Source organism: Sphaeramia orbicularis, chromosome 8 (assembly GCF_902148855.1).
Source record: "Sphaeramia orbicularis chromosome 8, fSphaOr1.1, whole genome shotgun sequence".
NCBI lineage: Eukaryota > Metazoa > Chordata > Actinopteri > Kurtiformes > Apogonidae > Sphaeramia > Sphaeramia orbicularis.
Window position 1 is genome coordinate 17,987,726 of NC_043964.1, and position 14,052 is coordinate 18,001,777.

The following is a 14,052-nucleotide window of genomic DNA, read 5'->3' on the forward strand; positions in this document are numbered from 1 at the left end:
TTCTAGGTTATTATGCTATTATTTTACTGGTCTGGCCCACTTTAGATCAAATCAGGCTGAATATGGCCCCCGAAAGAAAATGAGTTTTGTGTTTTTTTTCAAATGTAAATATTTTCATAATTTAACATAATTTAACTAAAACAAAAAGAAAAACTTGGATTTGTCATTATATATAGGTTATTAACTCATTATTTTACTCATCTGGCCCGCTTGAGATCAAATTGGGCTAAATATGGCCCCTGAACCAAAACGAGTTTGACACCCCTGGTGTAGTGGGTTTTCAGAAGTCTGTTTTTAGAAGACTAGAACATACTCTTTAGGCTCATGCGCAATGAAACGAGCAATGATCTGACACGGAAACATGAAAAACAACTTCAAAACAGTCATATTTCAGGTTTAATAATTTCCTTTTTTTATAATAGTCTACACACGAATACAATTCTTAGCATTTTAAAGCACAAAAAAAACTAACTTGCATAGAAACATTCCTTTATACGGAGATGTTTAATATGAGATAGATCATGTTACAAGTGATGGCTAAATGCTAATGTAATTTCATATGAACCAGGCTGAAAGAGATGCAATCAACCATCCCTGATTCTGACCACTGTTGTGTTTAAGAGGATGACAACCCTCTTTCTTATTGTCTATGTAATTCACCAAAATTGCCACTTACAGCCGCTAAGAGCAGGACGTTTCATCTCCAAGCTTCCTCTGGTCTTTGCTACTCATCCCATTTCTACTTCCTCCAAAAGTGCCACCACTTCATTAACCTTGCCAGGCATGAGATAAGAGAGGCAGTGCATCAAAGCTGCTTGCCCACAGAGAGAACAGAGCCCTGCATGTCTCCACTACACAGCAGCCATCACACACACTGGCAGATACACAGTCCACAGCCCATCCAACATGCAGAAAAGGCCTTTTGTGTTCTCAAAACTGTCATTCAGAAACGCTCTTTTTTTTTTTCTCCCCACACACACAAGACATCATTATGTTTTAAATATAATTCTAAGTGAGTGGGGTGAAAACATTTAGTTGTTCCAAAGCTTTTAAGAGAGTTTCATTTGGGAAGGAATGGAAATAATTGCTCCGGGTCTGACTCTTCATTGCCTCGGGCTCAGTGCCGACACTTATTTGTGTCGTCTCGTAGCACTTTCAGACGAGGAGTTCAGGTGCACGAGGTTGCCATCGCTGTGACCCATGTTCTGAAAATCTCATGAATGAGAAAATTAAACAAGAAGAGCATCAAAGCCAACTTCAGTCAGATGAGTAACAAATCCCAACTTCCTCAAAGCATGAAAGCAGATGGTAGGAAATGTATTAACTGAGTCACAATATTGTTTTACTTGCACCACATACAAATCTCTCTGGTGCATTTAATCCCTCTACCCACAGTTTCTCAGAAAGTAGGATATAAATTATTTTCCTTTGGTGGAAACTGCAAATCCCTGTCTGGATTCTGTTAAAAGGCTTAAAATGTCACTAAATGCCAAGGCTGAGACTCCAGCTAACACGTAGGTCTTTAAGACAAGATGTTAAAGCGTTGAAAGTTACCTGAAATTGATGAGGTTAATATTCTTATCGCAAAACTGAGGCTTCTGTGAAAGTGGATATTGAAAATAGCCAGGTAACCCTTCATATTAGAGGCTATCACAAGGATTAGCAGCATAAACACCAATTACACATTTAATTGTTTATTGTCAGTGGTATTTAGAAAACATGCCACAATGCATAAATTAAAAGGATTGGGAGTCAGAGGGGAAACGTGCCATAACGTATTGTCATCGGGATATATGTATTTCAACGAAAGGAGGCTGTAAGAAAGAAAATACCCCCAAAAATAACAAGTCAAAATGCTGAATGCTATGCTGTAAATGAGTAATTTACCATGAATATCCTTCTCTATCCCTTTATGGCCATATGAATTTCCAAACCATGTTATACTAGCATGGAAAGGTCTGTCAGTGAAATTTGAAATAGAGGACAAAGGGCCACCGAGAAAATAGGTTTTTAGACACCATCCTCAGAGTTCTCTGCCAATGTGAATCAGAGGTAAAATACAGTGCATTAAGTCGACCTCTGAGGCAGCACAGAGGAGGGTAGAGTGAGACATTCTGCTATCTATTAAGACTTGCGTTATGTATATATTGTGTTTTGAAGGAATTTTACTGATCCACAAAACCAGCAGGAAAGGATAAGAGTGAGTCCCTAAGACCATGTGGTAAGCAACTGCAGTGCAGAATCTCAGGCAAGTTGAAAGTTGCTGTGCCGTTAAGGAGAAAGTCTGGCAGAATCCTGCATGCCCGCTGATAACATGGTTGGATTAAGGATGTTTAAGGGAAGTGAAAATTATTCATTTGAGATGGATGAAAGCTGCACTTGTCAAGTCTACCAGTCATGCACTTTATACATTTCATTTCCAGTAGCCAGCATGCATAATTTCCCCTCAATGCAAATTTCTACACACTGAAAATTGTGAGCATATTTACCCCCGCTCCCTTAACACATTCTCTGACACAGAAAATGGATCATCTCTATTGAACTGGGAACAAAACAATGCAATTTTGTTAGCAGAAGTGTGAGAAATCTAATTTTGTGCAAGAAGATAAAGTCACAAGACTCGGTAGAATACAAACAATAGCTTTCATTTAGAAATCAGGCCTGAATCACAGACAAATAAAAAAAAAGAAAGAAAAGACAATGTTTGGTGGCATCTATTGAAATAATTTTTAGCACGTGCCAAATTATCTAAACAGACTTCATGTTATGAGTGTAATTACTGGTTTTTAAGTCACAAAAGTCTCACCCTCAGTGTTCCTCTAGGAGCCTTGTATTGTAGCAGAGTATACGTACTGTATATCTGTCTCTCTATACAAATATTATGATCTCTCTGATGAGAATTAAGTCTCCAGCCTGGATGGCCAATAAATTAGAGGCACGCTTCTCGTTTACTCATCAGAGCTAATGAGCCTGATAAAATTACCTCGAGGATCATAATTACAGGCTAGTGGCAAAGACTCTGGCAGGGATTGGAATAAGACGACACACACACACACACACTCACTCACACACAGACACACAATTTAGATCGTGTTGCAAGTGGCACATACAAAAGCTAACCTAAAACATCATGAAGCACTTATTAATAGAATAACAGTCCGCAAACAAAGGCGTTGAAAACTCTCATTCATGCGGCGTAAATGGTTTTAATTAATGACATATATACACAAACTCCCTGCTTTAAAAATGTACAGGATTAACATAATGTAAGGTGCTGAATAATATTACAATTTCCACCTTTTCTGTCGGTGCAGTTCAAACTGACTTTACCACCCTTTCATAAAGATTAAGCACTTCATGGGTAATGGCATATTTTAATGAACGATGGCAGCCTGGACACAAGAGCTCACCTCAGAGGATTCCATTTCATCACACATTCACAGGATGAATTGTTTTACTTATGAATATTAATGTCCCTCTAATTTGAGGCTGTTGTTAATGCTTGTCGCTAGGAGCTTGGCAAATCAGGTCCCATTCCTGTTAAAACCATGTATTAGACACCCCCCTGACACTAAGCCCTCGCCTTTGATTCTTAATTGCAGAAGTGCAAGCATTTGCAGTAGATGGGGCGCAAAGCTTTAATTAACTCTAATATCACACATTCAGTCTCGACTGTCACCCACATCACACATGGCATTTTGTACCAATATCATCCCCAACTCTGCTCAGCTAGAAAGATTGTGTTCCAAGTTTATGATCACAATTTCATGCATCTCAAAATGAGAGATGTGTAGTTTATACGCAGCGGCGGTATATTGACGCCTAGTGAATTATCTTGATGCCGTCCTTAAAAAGCCTTATTAAAAGCATACATTGATGCAGCTCTGTGATCACTTCAGAGCGTTAATGCAAAGGAGCCGCAGTATTGTGGGTTTTTTTTATTTATTTTTTTACTGAAAGCATGGTCTCATCTTGGCAACCACTGAATCAACAGTCACTGCTGAGGCTTGTAACACAGCGAGTGGAATGATAAAAAAAAAAAAGTTCAGTTCAGGGATGTGTTAGAGCAGGAACATGTGTGCCAAAAGAAGCAGTTATTAAGTAAATAATTCACCCTCTTCTCACACACACTAATCTTCAAAGGATTTATTGGACAACAGTTGAAGTTTAAAAATACTATAAATAGAGTACATACCATTCAATAACACTCCTCAAATGCAACATTACTGTACAGTCCTTACAAACACTGCGAAAGCCATTTTCACAGATGAGCGACTCCACACGTTTGAACATTTTAATAGCTCAGGTGCCGAGCAATTCTGATGCAGATATTAGTAAAGAGTAATGTTTAATTAAACCAGGTTTGCAGATAAAGAGCTCAATACAACCTATAGTTTATAAGCCTTTCCCGGCCATAAGCTACTGCTCTACCTAATCCTCTTTCACATAACATTATTGCATCAGCACAGCCGAACATTTCTGTAGCATTTATAAAATTAGCAAAGAAATTAACTGTCTGTACTGTGGCAAATTGGATTTTCAAGTTCTTGCCTTGCGATACAGCATACCCAGGCTGCCACCTACAGTACAGTAAGAGAGAGGAGCTACAGTCTGAAAGCAGCCACTCAACATGTGTGGCTCTCTGTTTTACACTCCACAGCTACTCACACATAATTGTCAAGGCTTTTTTTTTTTTTTTTTCCTGCTAATATCCTTAAAGGAAATTTATTAAAATCCGTTTTTTAATAAACACTGAACCAATTTCATTCTGGATCAAGACTGTTGAAGGATTACACACTGCAGGATCCTTATTTTATATTATAAAACAGTCTGTAATTTGGAAACCACTATAGTTTATGATGCAAACTCTAAACATGTATTTGTTTTGACCCATTATACATAAAAAAAACATCATATCCATCAGTGGGGGTATTTGTCCTGTGACTGTTGTGAAAGACAAATAAACCAAATGACCATAATAGTGTTTTCAATTTCATGAACATAATTAAATCCCTTCTTCTTTAAAAAAACAAAAAAACAAAGTGAAAACACAGAATCACATAGAGAAAGCAGTCATTTTACATAAGTGACAGCAAACCTAGATCTGAAGATGAATCTTCAACAAACATAACATTTAATTAGACATTTTCTGAAACCACAACCAGAGACAAACAAATCATTTATTACAGTTTGCTTCCTAGTCTGACATCTTTTCCTTTGCCTTCCTGTTAACGCACCATGTATTGCTGCAGTTATATATACATATAAAACTGTAAAAAAAAAAAAAAAAAAAGCATTAATAATACATGAACTTTTCCACTTTTTTTTTTCCAGTTTTGTAAAAATAATCACTCCACTCGTCTTTTACTTCTTCGCCTGAACAGTTTGGAGATGGAGGATTTCCTCTTAGTTTTGGCTTTCTTTACCCCTATTCACCAAAAATATTGGATATTAGAAAGAAGAAGCATTAAAATAAAAAAAAAAAAATATGTGAAAGCAATTTTACATTATACTTACCGAGATTTTTCATCATTTCATTTAACTCTTGGTCTTCTTCAAACTCCCTGAAATTCATTGGAAATATTCTAGTTCAGCTTTTGCTTTTGTTAGAGTTTTAAAAGGGTTGGATTAAAAGTATTTCTCCTGTTATGTTGAAATAATTATAAAAGAATGTTGTTACCTCAGTCTGTCTTCATCCAGACCTTCCACGATTGCATTTCTGCCGTCCACAATTTCAACCAGTCTCTGCATTAGCTTTTTCTCTCGCTGTTGTTCCTCCCTGGACTTTAAATGATCTGCGATAAAAGAATTTAGCATTTTTTGTACAAAGAGGAAGAATATAGGCTCCGCTTTGCTCAGAGAAGCTTCGATCTCTTACCTGGTTTTTCCAGTAGCCTGCGAAGTTCCCACTCCACACCTGGCTGCTGCTTCTCCAGCTCCTGAGTCCTGGCTCTGACGTGTGCATTCATTAATCGCATGCACAAACAGACAAAGCTGATCCATTATGCTTATCACATATTTCCCCAAACCTTATTCAACACGTGATATTAAATAAATTAGCAGGGATAATGAAATCGATTGGGGTGGGGGTGTGAAAGGTGTGTTAATGTAATTTAAATCAAATGACATGTAAGTAAAACATAAATGTGCTACAAGCTGCAGGAATCAATAAGAAAAGCAAATTAGTTTAGCGGTAAAAACAAATGAATAGGGATGTAACGATATGAAAATTTCATATCGCGGTTATTGTGACCAAAATTATCACGGTTATCATTATTATCGCGGTATTGTTGAAATTGTGCTCAAAATGTTCAAAAAGTACTAATACACACACTGAAATAATTTAAACAAATTGTATTTTGAACAAAAAATAAATAAATAAATACAATAATCGGCACAATGCACTTTCTCTTGGCAGAAATATTCAAATATTAACCCTTAGTGGTCTGAGCCTATTTTGGCCGTTTTTCTGTACTTATGATTTTGCCTTTATATACTATATAAACAAATGTTTACTATACCCATGTTTGGAATCTTTTTTTTTCAGGGCAACTTCATTTATATTATCTGCCTATTATTTTTTTCACTTTAACCTACTATAAAAACATAAAAGGACAAAAAACACACAAAAAAATTTAAAATCTGATTTGAAAAATGTATATAATTTATTGCATAAATAACACAAAGATGCTTAACAAACCTTTCATGCATAGTGGTCACTACAGTGGACGGCTATTCTACAGCTGTTCTCTTGTATATTCATGGATTTTGTTGTTTTAGTTCCGTATCAGCCAACATGCATCATCCCATACACTGCAATTCATACCATTACTGTAACTTTGCTGTTCTTGATAAACCGGATCTGCACTAAAATGTTTGAGTGTAAATCAAATGCTTGTTATTGTTATTAGACTGCAATTTTTTAAACAAAATGTGTTTGTTTTTGCATATTATCTCCATGAAGTGAGTAATGACTAGTATTAAGAGTATGTTAAAATGTGAGAAAACATCAGATTAGCAGCTTTAAAAAAGTCTTTATTTCATAGATTTCACACAGTATATCAGTAAATACAGGTTTATTTGCTTCAAAAATTAAACCCATGGTGTGCAGCTGCAACTCCATGAAAAACAGGTTCATAAAAAATTTTCAATCACATTGTGTTTTTTTTAATGCCTGAAGAAGAATAAAAACACTCTTGTTCAAGGCTCTCATAATTCATACATGAAAGGGTTAATGAACCTTTTCAAAGAATTTAAAAGTGAATATTGGTTCCAAATATTAGGTGTAGAAAATTAAAATTGTATTAAATTAAAACTATACTCAAATATTTGACATAAAAGCATATCTTTACATAAAGGTTTTTTCCCCTAAAAGTGCGGTAATCCAACACGTTTATCATGATAATTAGAATTTAAACGGTAATACTAACCGTCTGCAATTTTACCGCCGTTTATCGTTATTCCGGGAATCATTACATCCCTACAAGTGAATGGCCATATTTGTTCTTAAAGATGAAACTATAAAGGTGTTTATACTCACATGTAGACGAGCTCGGACTCTTTTCTAATGTACATCTGCTTTTTTCGGATGAGGTTGAACCAGTCGACCATCAGTGGGTCCATCAGGATGTCCCCTTCTCCCTCTGAAATACACACAACTGGCTTTTGCTTTGTTTTTATTGTCGATGCTCTTATTAGACGAGTCTGCAATGCATTATCTTGTATACAGTCGTGGAAAAAATTATGAGACCACCCCTTGTTTTCTTCAATTTCTTGTTCATTTTAATGCCTGGTACAACTATACGTACATTTGTTTGGACAAATATAATAATAACAACAAAATTAGCTCATAAGATTGTAATTTCAGAGCTGATATCTATCATTTTCCATGCTTTCTTGATAAAAACCAAAGTCACTTCAGTTCTTACATCATATCTATGGTATTGTACTGATAAAAACAGTGCTTTTAGGCATTCCATGTTTTCTTTTCTGTCTGTTTTTAGTCACATGATACACACAGGAGTTAGGACTTGATTGCATAACCATTGTTTTTGCTGACTTTGATGTTCTAATAATTTTTTCCACAACTGTATGAGTATACTTAGTGTCCTGTTGTAATCACTTTTAATTAGCATTACAGTATTTTGCAGTATTCCTTTCACACTGTACTTCATATTTTAGTTTTTGATTATGCTGAAACATTCACTACAAACACTATGACACATACATGGGATTAAATTTTTGTACATGCATCTGTCTCTATTAAATAAACCATGAACAAATAAGCATTTCCAGCATCTGGGCAATTTAAAATGTATTTACTTTCACTGGTATTAGTTCAATATCTCAGAATAATCTTCCAAAATAGCCTCCTTTTAGACACAAATGTGACACATTGTTCTAATTTGACCTGTTGTTTGTCTCAGCGTACTTGTACTAGTTACACAAAACATATTAAACTGCACTGCCGCAGCAAATAAAACACAAAACTGCAGCTTCAAATGCAGTCTAAAAGGCTGTAGGTAACGACTGTTTGCGTTAAATGTCAAGATCCAGGGATTTTTCACTGACAAAAAATGAAGCAGAGATAGATAGATAGATAGATAGATAGATAGATAGATAGATAGATAGATAGATAGATAGATAGATAGATAGATAGATAGATAGATAGATAGATAGATAGATAGATAGATAGATAGATAGATAGATAGATAGATAGATAGATAGATAGATAGATAGACAGATAGATAGATAGTGTGTAATCCTATACATATACACATCAGCTAAAATTTACTTAGGGGGTTAAATGAGTGGCCATTTTTGTCAAAAAAAAAGTTGTAAGAAATGCATAGAACTGTGTTGAAATAATGCTAATACATTTGTGCATAGACTACTGATATTATTTGACAGTGGAAGCTATATTTTCAGAAATATTGGATTTTGAATAGCATGTGTATGTGAAAACTTTTGCTGGTGGACGGACGTGACATTACCCATGATGCTCTGGTCAGTACCAGTACTTTATTAGTAATAAACTTATATACTTACTATTGCTAATTCTCCTCTTATTCATAAATGTTAGTATTGTGGATCTAAAACAATAACAGCTGACACAAAAACACAAAATGTGGCAGTGGACGGATGTGACATGGTTGTTACAGATCCCATCATACTGATGCTCGGCAGCCATGTCACCGTTTCCACAAATGATCCCTGTGCAAAAACTAGGATCAGAATTATTTATTGTATAGTTTATCATCATACTAAAGAGTAAATAACAATATAGAATTGTTATTTCTGTATAAAAATGCTTATTATTAGAAAACTGTTGATTTAAAAAGTGACGTGTGACATTCTTCATGTATGTATTGGCGTAACATAAGCAGGATGGATCAGCACCATACTCCATATTGAACCTGTAAAAATAAAACACGTGATATCTAGGATAGAATCTTGTAAGAAAAATTGGGGAATCTAAAAGAATAGAATATTTGTTTTTCAGGTAAATTCAGTTCAAATATAACTTGGTCATTTGTGACATGAAAATATAGCATTAATTGTGATGAAATTGGACATTTTTGACCTGAAAACATAGTTCATATGAGCATCAACATGTTGCAACAGAACTGAAATCCTGTAAATTTGCATAACTTGCATTTACCAACACAGAGTTCCTTTGGGGATTCACTTCTATTGATTTCTTATGCACAAAGACAGAAATAAGACCTCTAAGCAAATTTTAGCTGACATACATATACAGGGTGGGGAAGCAAAATTTACAATGAACATTTAGTTGTTTTTTCTCAGCAGGCACTACGTCAATTGTTTTGAAACCAAACATATATTGATGTCATAATCATACCTAACACTACTATCCATACCTTTTCAGAAACTTTTGCCCATATGAGTAATCAGGAAAGCAAACGTCAAAGAGTGTGTGATTTGCTGAATGCACACGTCACACCAAAGGAGATTTCAAAAATAGTTGGAGTGTCCATAAAGACTGTTATAATGGAAAGAAGAGAATGACTATGAGCAAAACTATTACGAGAAAGTCTGGAAGATACTATTAAAGAAGAATGGGAGAAGTTGTCACCCCAATATTTGAGGAACACTTGCGCAAGTTTCAGGAAGCGTGTGAAGGCAGTTATTGAGAAAGAAGGAGGACACATAGAATAAAAACATTTTCTATTATGTCAGTTTTCTTGTGGCAAATAAATTCTCATGACTTTCAATAAACTAATTGGTCATACACTGTCTTTCAATCCCTGCCTCAAAATATTGTAAATTTTGCTTCCCCACCCTGTACACATACATAAATATATACACATACATATACATATACATATACATATACATATACAGGTTTTGTTTCTACTAAACAGTCTGATGACAGTTTCCAAAAATTACTTCCTGTACCATTCTGTTCTTCATTTTAGTTTTATCATCCTGTTCTGAATGGGTTCTGCTGATTAACATCCATTACAACACGAACAGAAAAGACTCAACAGAGTTTTATCAAAAGCCACCTCGTAATTATAAACCCAGGAAAACTCTAAGATCTACACAGTTTGCACCAAATTTACCTCCATTATCAATAACTATTCCCCTGCTGTTATCCATACATGAATTCAAACATAGAATCACTTCACTACAACATTAGAAAACAATAACACGGAGGCTATGACATAATGAAAAAGAAAACCTTTCAACAACAGCTCCCATATGTTGTTCTAACACGCAGTTAAAGTTTAAGCAATACAAAGTGACACAGGGAATACACGATGAAGTGCACATTTGTCACTATCACTTATTTAATAATGATTTAATTAAAAATCTGCACGGATTAATTTCAGTTTTATTTGTCTTTTCATGTATTTTACAATTTATAAAAAAAAAGAAAAAAAAAAAGGAGAGCTCCTGCCAAAGCTATGACACCCACAGTGATTAATACATGAGCCGAACATATTAAAAACTGCTCAAATATTTTACTTACTATTTTTATTTCCATATACACAGCTTAGTGAGTTCTTTGGCTCGGCGTAGCGTTATATACAATGCAGCGTAGCACAGAGTGGAAGTGTTGACAGCTTGTTTTTGCTTCACAGGGTCAGAATTAAAAAACTGAGTAGGTGGATCAATTGATTTTTAGCGAGAAAATTCACCAATCCAGATTAGTGACCGGACACTGTGCACTAAAGCAGGGGTGTCAAACTCCTTTTAGTTCAGGGGCCAGATTCAGCTAAATTTGACCTGAAATGGGCTGAACCAGTAAAATAATAACATAATAATATATAAATAATGTCAAATCCAGACTTTTCTCTATGTTTTAGAGCGAAAAAAGTTAATTTACATTTACATTAACATGAACACACTGAAAAAATAAGTGGAATTTTTACAATATTCTGCCTCAGTTTATCATTTACACATGTACATTATTACTTACAGATCACAGTGGATCTACAAATACACAAAACATTGAGTAACAGGCAAAATATTGGTAAAATTGTACTTATGTTAAGACATTTCAGGTTATTCACATTTTTGGCAAAACTATACTTTGTTTTAGTGTCAATACATGAAAATATTTACATTTACAAAGAGGAACATTTGGAGTTGTCATTATTTATATGTTATTACAGGGGTGTCAGACTCATTTTGGTTCAGGGGCCATATTTAGCCCAATTTGATCTCGAGTGGGCCAGACCAGTAAAATAATGACTTAATCACCTATAAATAAAGACAAATCCAAGTTTTTCTTTTTGTTTTAGAACACGAAAACCCCAATTAAATTATGAAAATATTTACATTTTACAAAAACAATGTGAATAATCTGAAAAAAAAGAAACATGTCATTTGAAAAATTAGTGCAATTTTAGCAGTATTATGCCTCGACTTATTTGTACATGTACATTTACACACAGTGTTCCATAAACAATTGGTAACAGGCAGAATATTGTTAAAATTTTGGAGTTTGGAACTTAAATTTGAACAATTTCTACAATATTCCATTTGTTATTATTAACACAACTGCAGATCACAGTGGATCCATAAATGCACCAAACATTTAGTAGCAGGCAGAATATTGTTAGAATTGCTAAAATTGTTAAAATTTTATTGTGAAAGAATAGTTTTGTGAATGTTAATATTTTCACAGTGTAATGTTATTTTTTTCCACTTAAATTTTTTCCACTTAATTTTTCTCAAAGAAAATTTGTAGTTGTCATTATTTATGGGTTATTGTGTTGCTATTTTTACTGGAGATCACATTGGTCTGTATGTGGAACCTGAACCAAAATGATTTCGACAACCTTGACTGTTCAGGTTAATTTTTGCACTTTCATCCCGCGGGCCAGATTGGATCGTTTAGCGGGCCAGATTTGGCCCCCGGGTCGCATGTTTGACACCTGTGTGTTATTATGATAGTATTTTACTGGTCTGACCCACTGGAGATTGAATTGGTCTGAATGTGGAACCTGAAATAAAAGGATTGTTCATATTTTAGTGTAATTTTTGCATTTCACAAATTCATCCCAAGGGCTGGAGTGGACCCTTTGGCGGGCTGGATTTGGCCCCCGGGCCGCATGTTTGACACCTGTGCACTAAAGCGTTATCTTATCTGGACACTGAGGACAAAAAGGAGCATCCTGACGTTATACGAATAAACATACTGTTCCGAGTTGAACCCGAGCGTAGAGGTTTAGTTTATACGTCGATAAATTCCAGTTGAGAAGCGGATGATCTCCTAGGTGGTGTGCAATTGATGTCAAATTCTCACATGCTCAGGGTTCCAGGGTGGTGTATGAAAAAGAAGTACGCAATTGACCAGAATATATATTACTACACCCAAGTCATGTTGACCTTGAGCAAAGCAATCAGGCCTCCTACTCCCACTCCCTCAAAAGAGAAGCAACATCCCTGTGGGCTCTCTGTGCCTCTCTTCTCATTTGGCTGCAGAAACAGTAATAGAAATGGTGGGTAAATCTCCCCCCCCACACTCTCACACAAACCTCCAGCTGATGGGGAGTGTGTCCCCCACGTGAAGCAAACAGGACACAACTCCACACTGGGATGCCTTCACTGAAGCAGCAGTTTAAACAAATGGAATAAAATATGAAAGCAGCTGAGGTTATTTCACTGCAACAAAAGCCCAACAATCCACAGTTACCCACTTACACACTTTTTTTTTTTTTTTTTTTGCAAGAATCTGGATTATATCAAAGGCACATCTGGAGATTTTTATAATATGTTGTATATTCTCACTCTTGCAATGTTGACATTTTGTTTCTGTTTTTATATTTTAACTTGTTTTACCTATTTGATTTGGTTTAATTGTATTGTTACCTCCACCAGGAGGTATTGTGATCACTTTACTTTGTGTGTTTGTGTGCGTGCATGCGTGTTTGTTTGTTTGTTAGCAAGATAACTCAAAAAGTTATGGACGGATTTACATGAAATTTTCAGGAAATATTGATAGTGGCACAAGGAAGAAATGAGTAAATTTTGGTGTTGATGGGGGGGGGGCAGATCTGTCTTGGCAGAGGTCTGTGCTCTCCGAGTGCTTTTCTTGTTACCTCCGCCAAGGACGTTATGTTTTTGCCAGGGTTTGTTTGTTTGTTTGTTTGTCTGTCCGTTAGTGTGCAACATAACTCAAAAAGTTATGGACAGATTTTGATGAAATTTTCAGGGTTTGTTGGAAATGGGATAAGGAAGAAATGATTAAATTTTGGTGGTGATCGGGGGTGGGGGGGCCCACGGGGGGGCCCATTTCCAACAAACCCTGAAAATTTCATCAAAATCTGTCCATAACTTTTTGAGTTATGTTGCACACTAACGGACAGACAAACAGACAGACAGACAGACAAACAAACCCTGGCAAAAACATAACCTCCTCGGCGTGGGGGGGCCCACGGGGGGGGCCACTGATCAGCCTTGGTGGAGGTCTGCGCTCTCCGAGTGCTTCTAGTTTGTTTGTGTGTTTGTTTGCGTGTTTGTTTGTTTGTTTATTAGCAACTTTACGGGAAAACTATTCCAACCATCTTTATCAAATTT

General features: G+C 35.7%; 1 protein-coding gene across 2 annotated transcripts in view; it reads right to left on the reverse strand.

Moving 5' to 3' along the window:
* Positions 1–4,674: 4,674 nt before the first annotated feature.
* The window catches only part of micall2a (mical-like 2a), a 39,635-nt gene continuing 30,257 nt past the window's right edge, over positions 4,675–14,052 (reverse strand). For both annotated transcript variants that reach the window (XM_030140160.1, XM_030140159.1), the window contains exons 13-17: positions 7,541–7,643; positions 5,879–5,952; positions 5,681–5,795; positions 5,518–5,564; positions 4,675–5,428 (exon numbers count right to left, since the gene is read on the reverse strand). In XM_030140160.1, the coding sequence (XP_029996020.1) occupies positions 5,349–5,428; positions 5,518–5,564; positions 5,681–5,795; positions 5,879–5,952; positions 7,541–7,643 (419 nt within the window). In that variant the 3' untranslated portion in view covers positions 4,675–5,348. The remainder of the gene's footprint in view (positions 5,429–5,517; positions 5,565–5,680; positions 5,796–5,878; positions 5,953–7,540; positions 7,644–14,052) is intronic.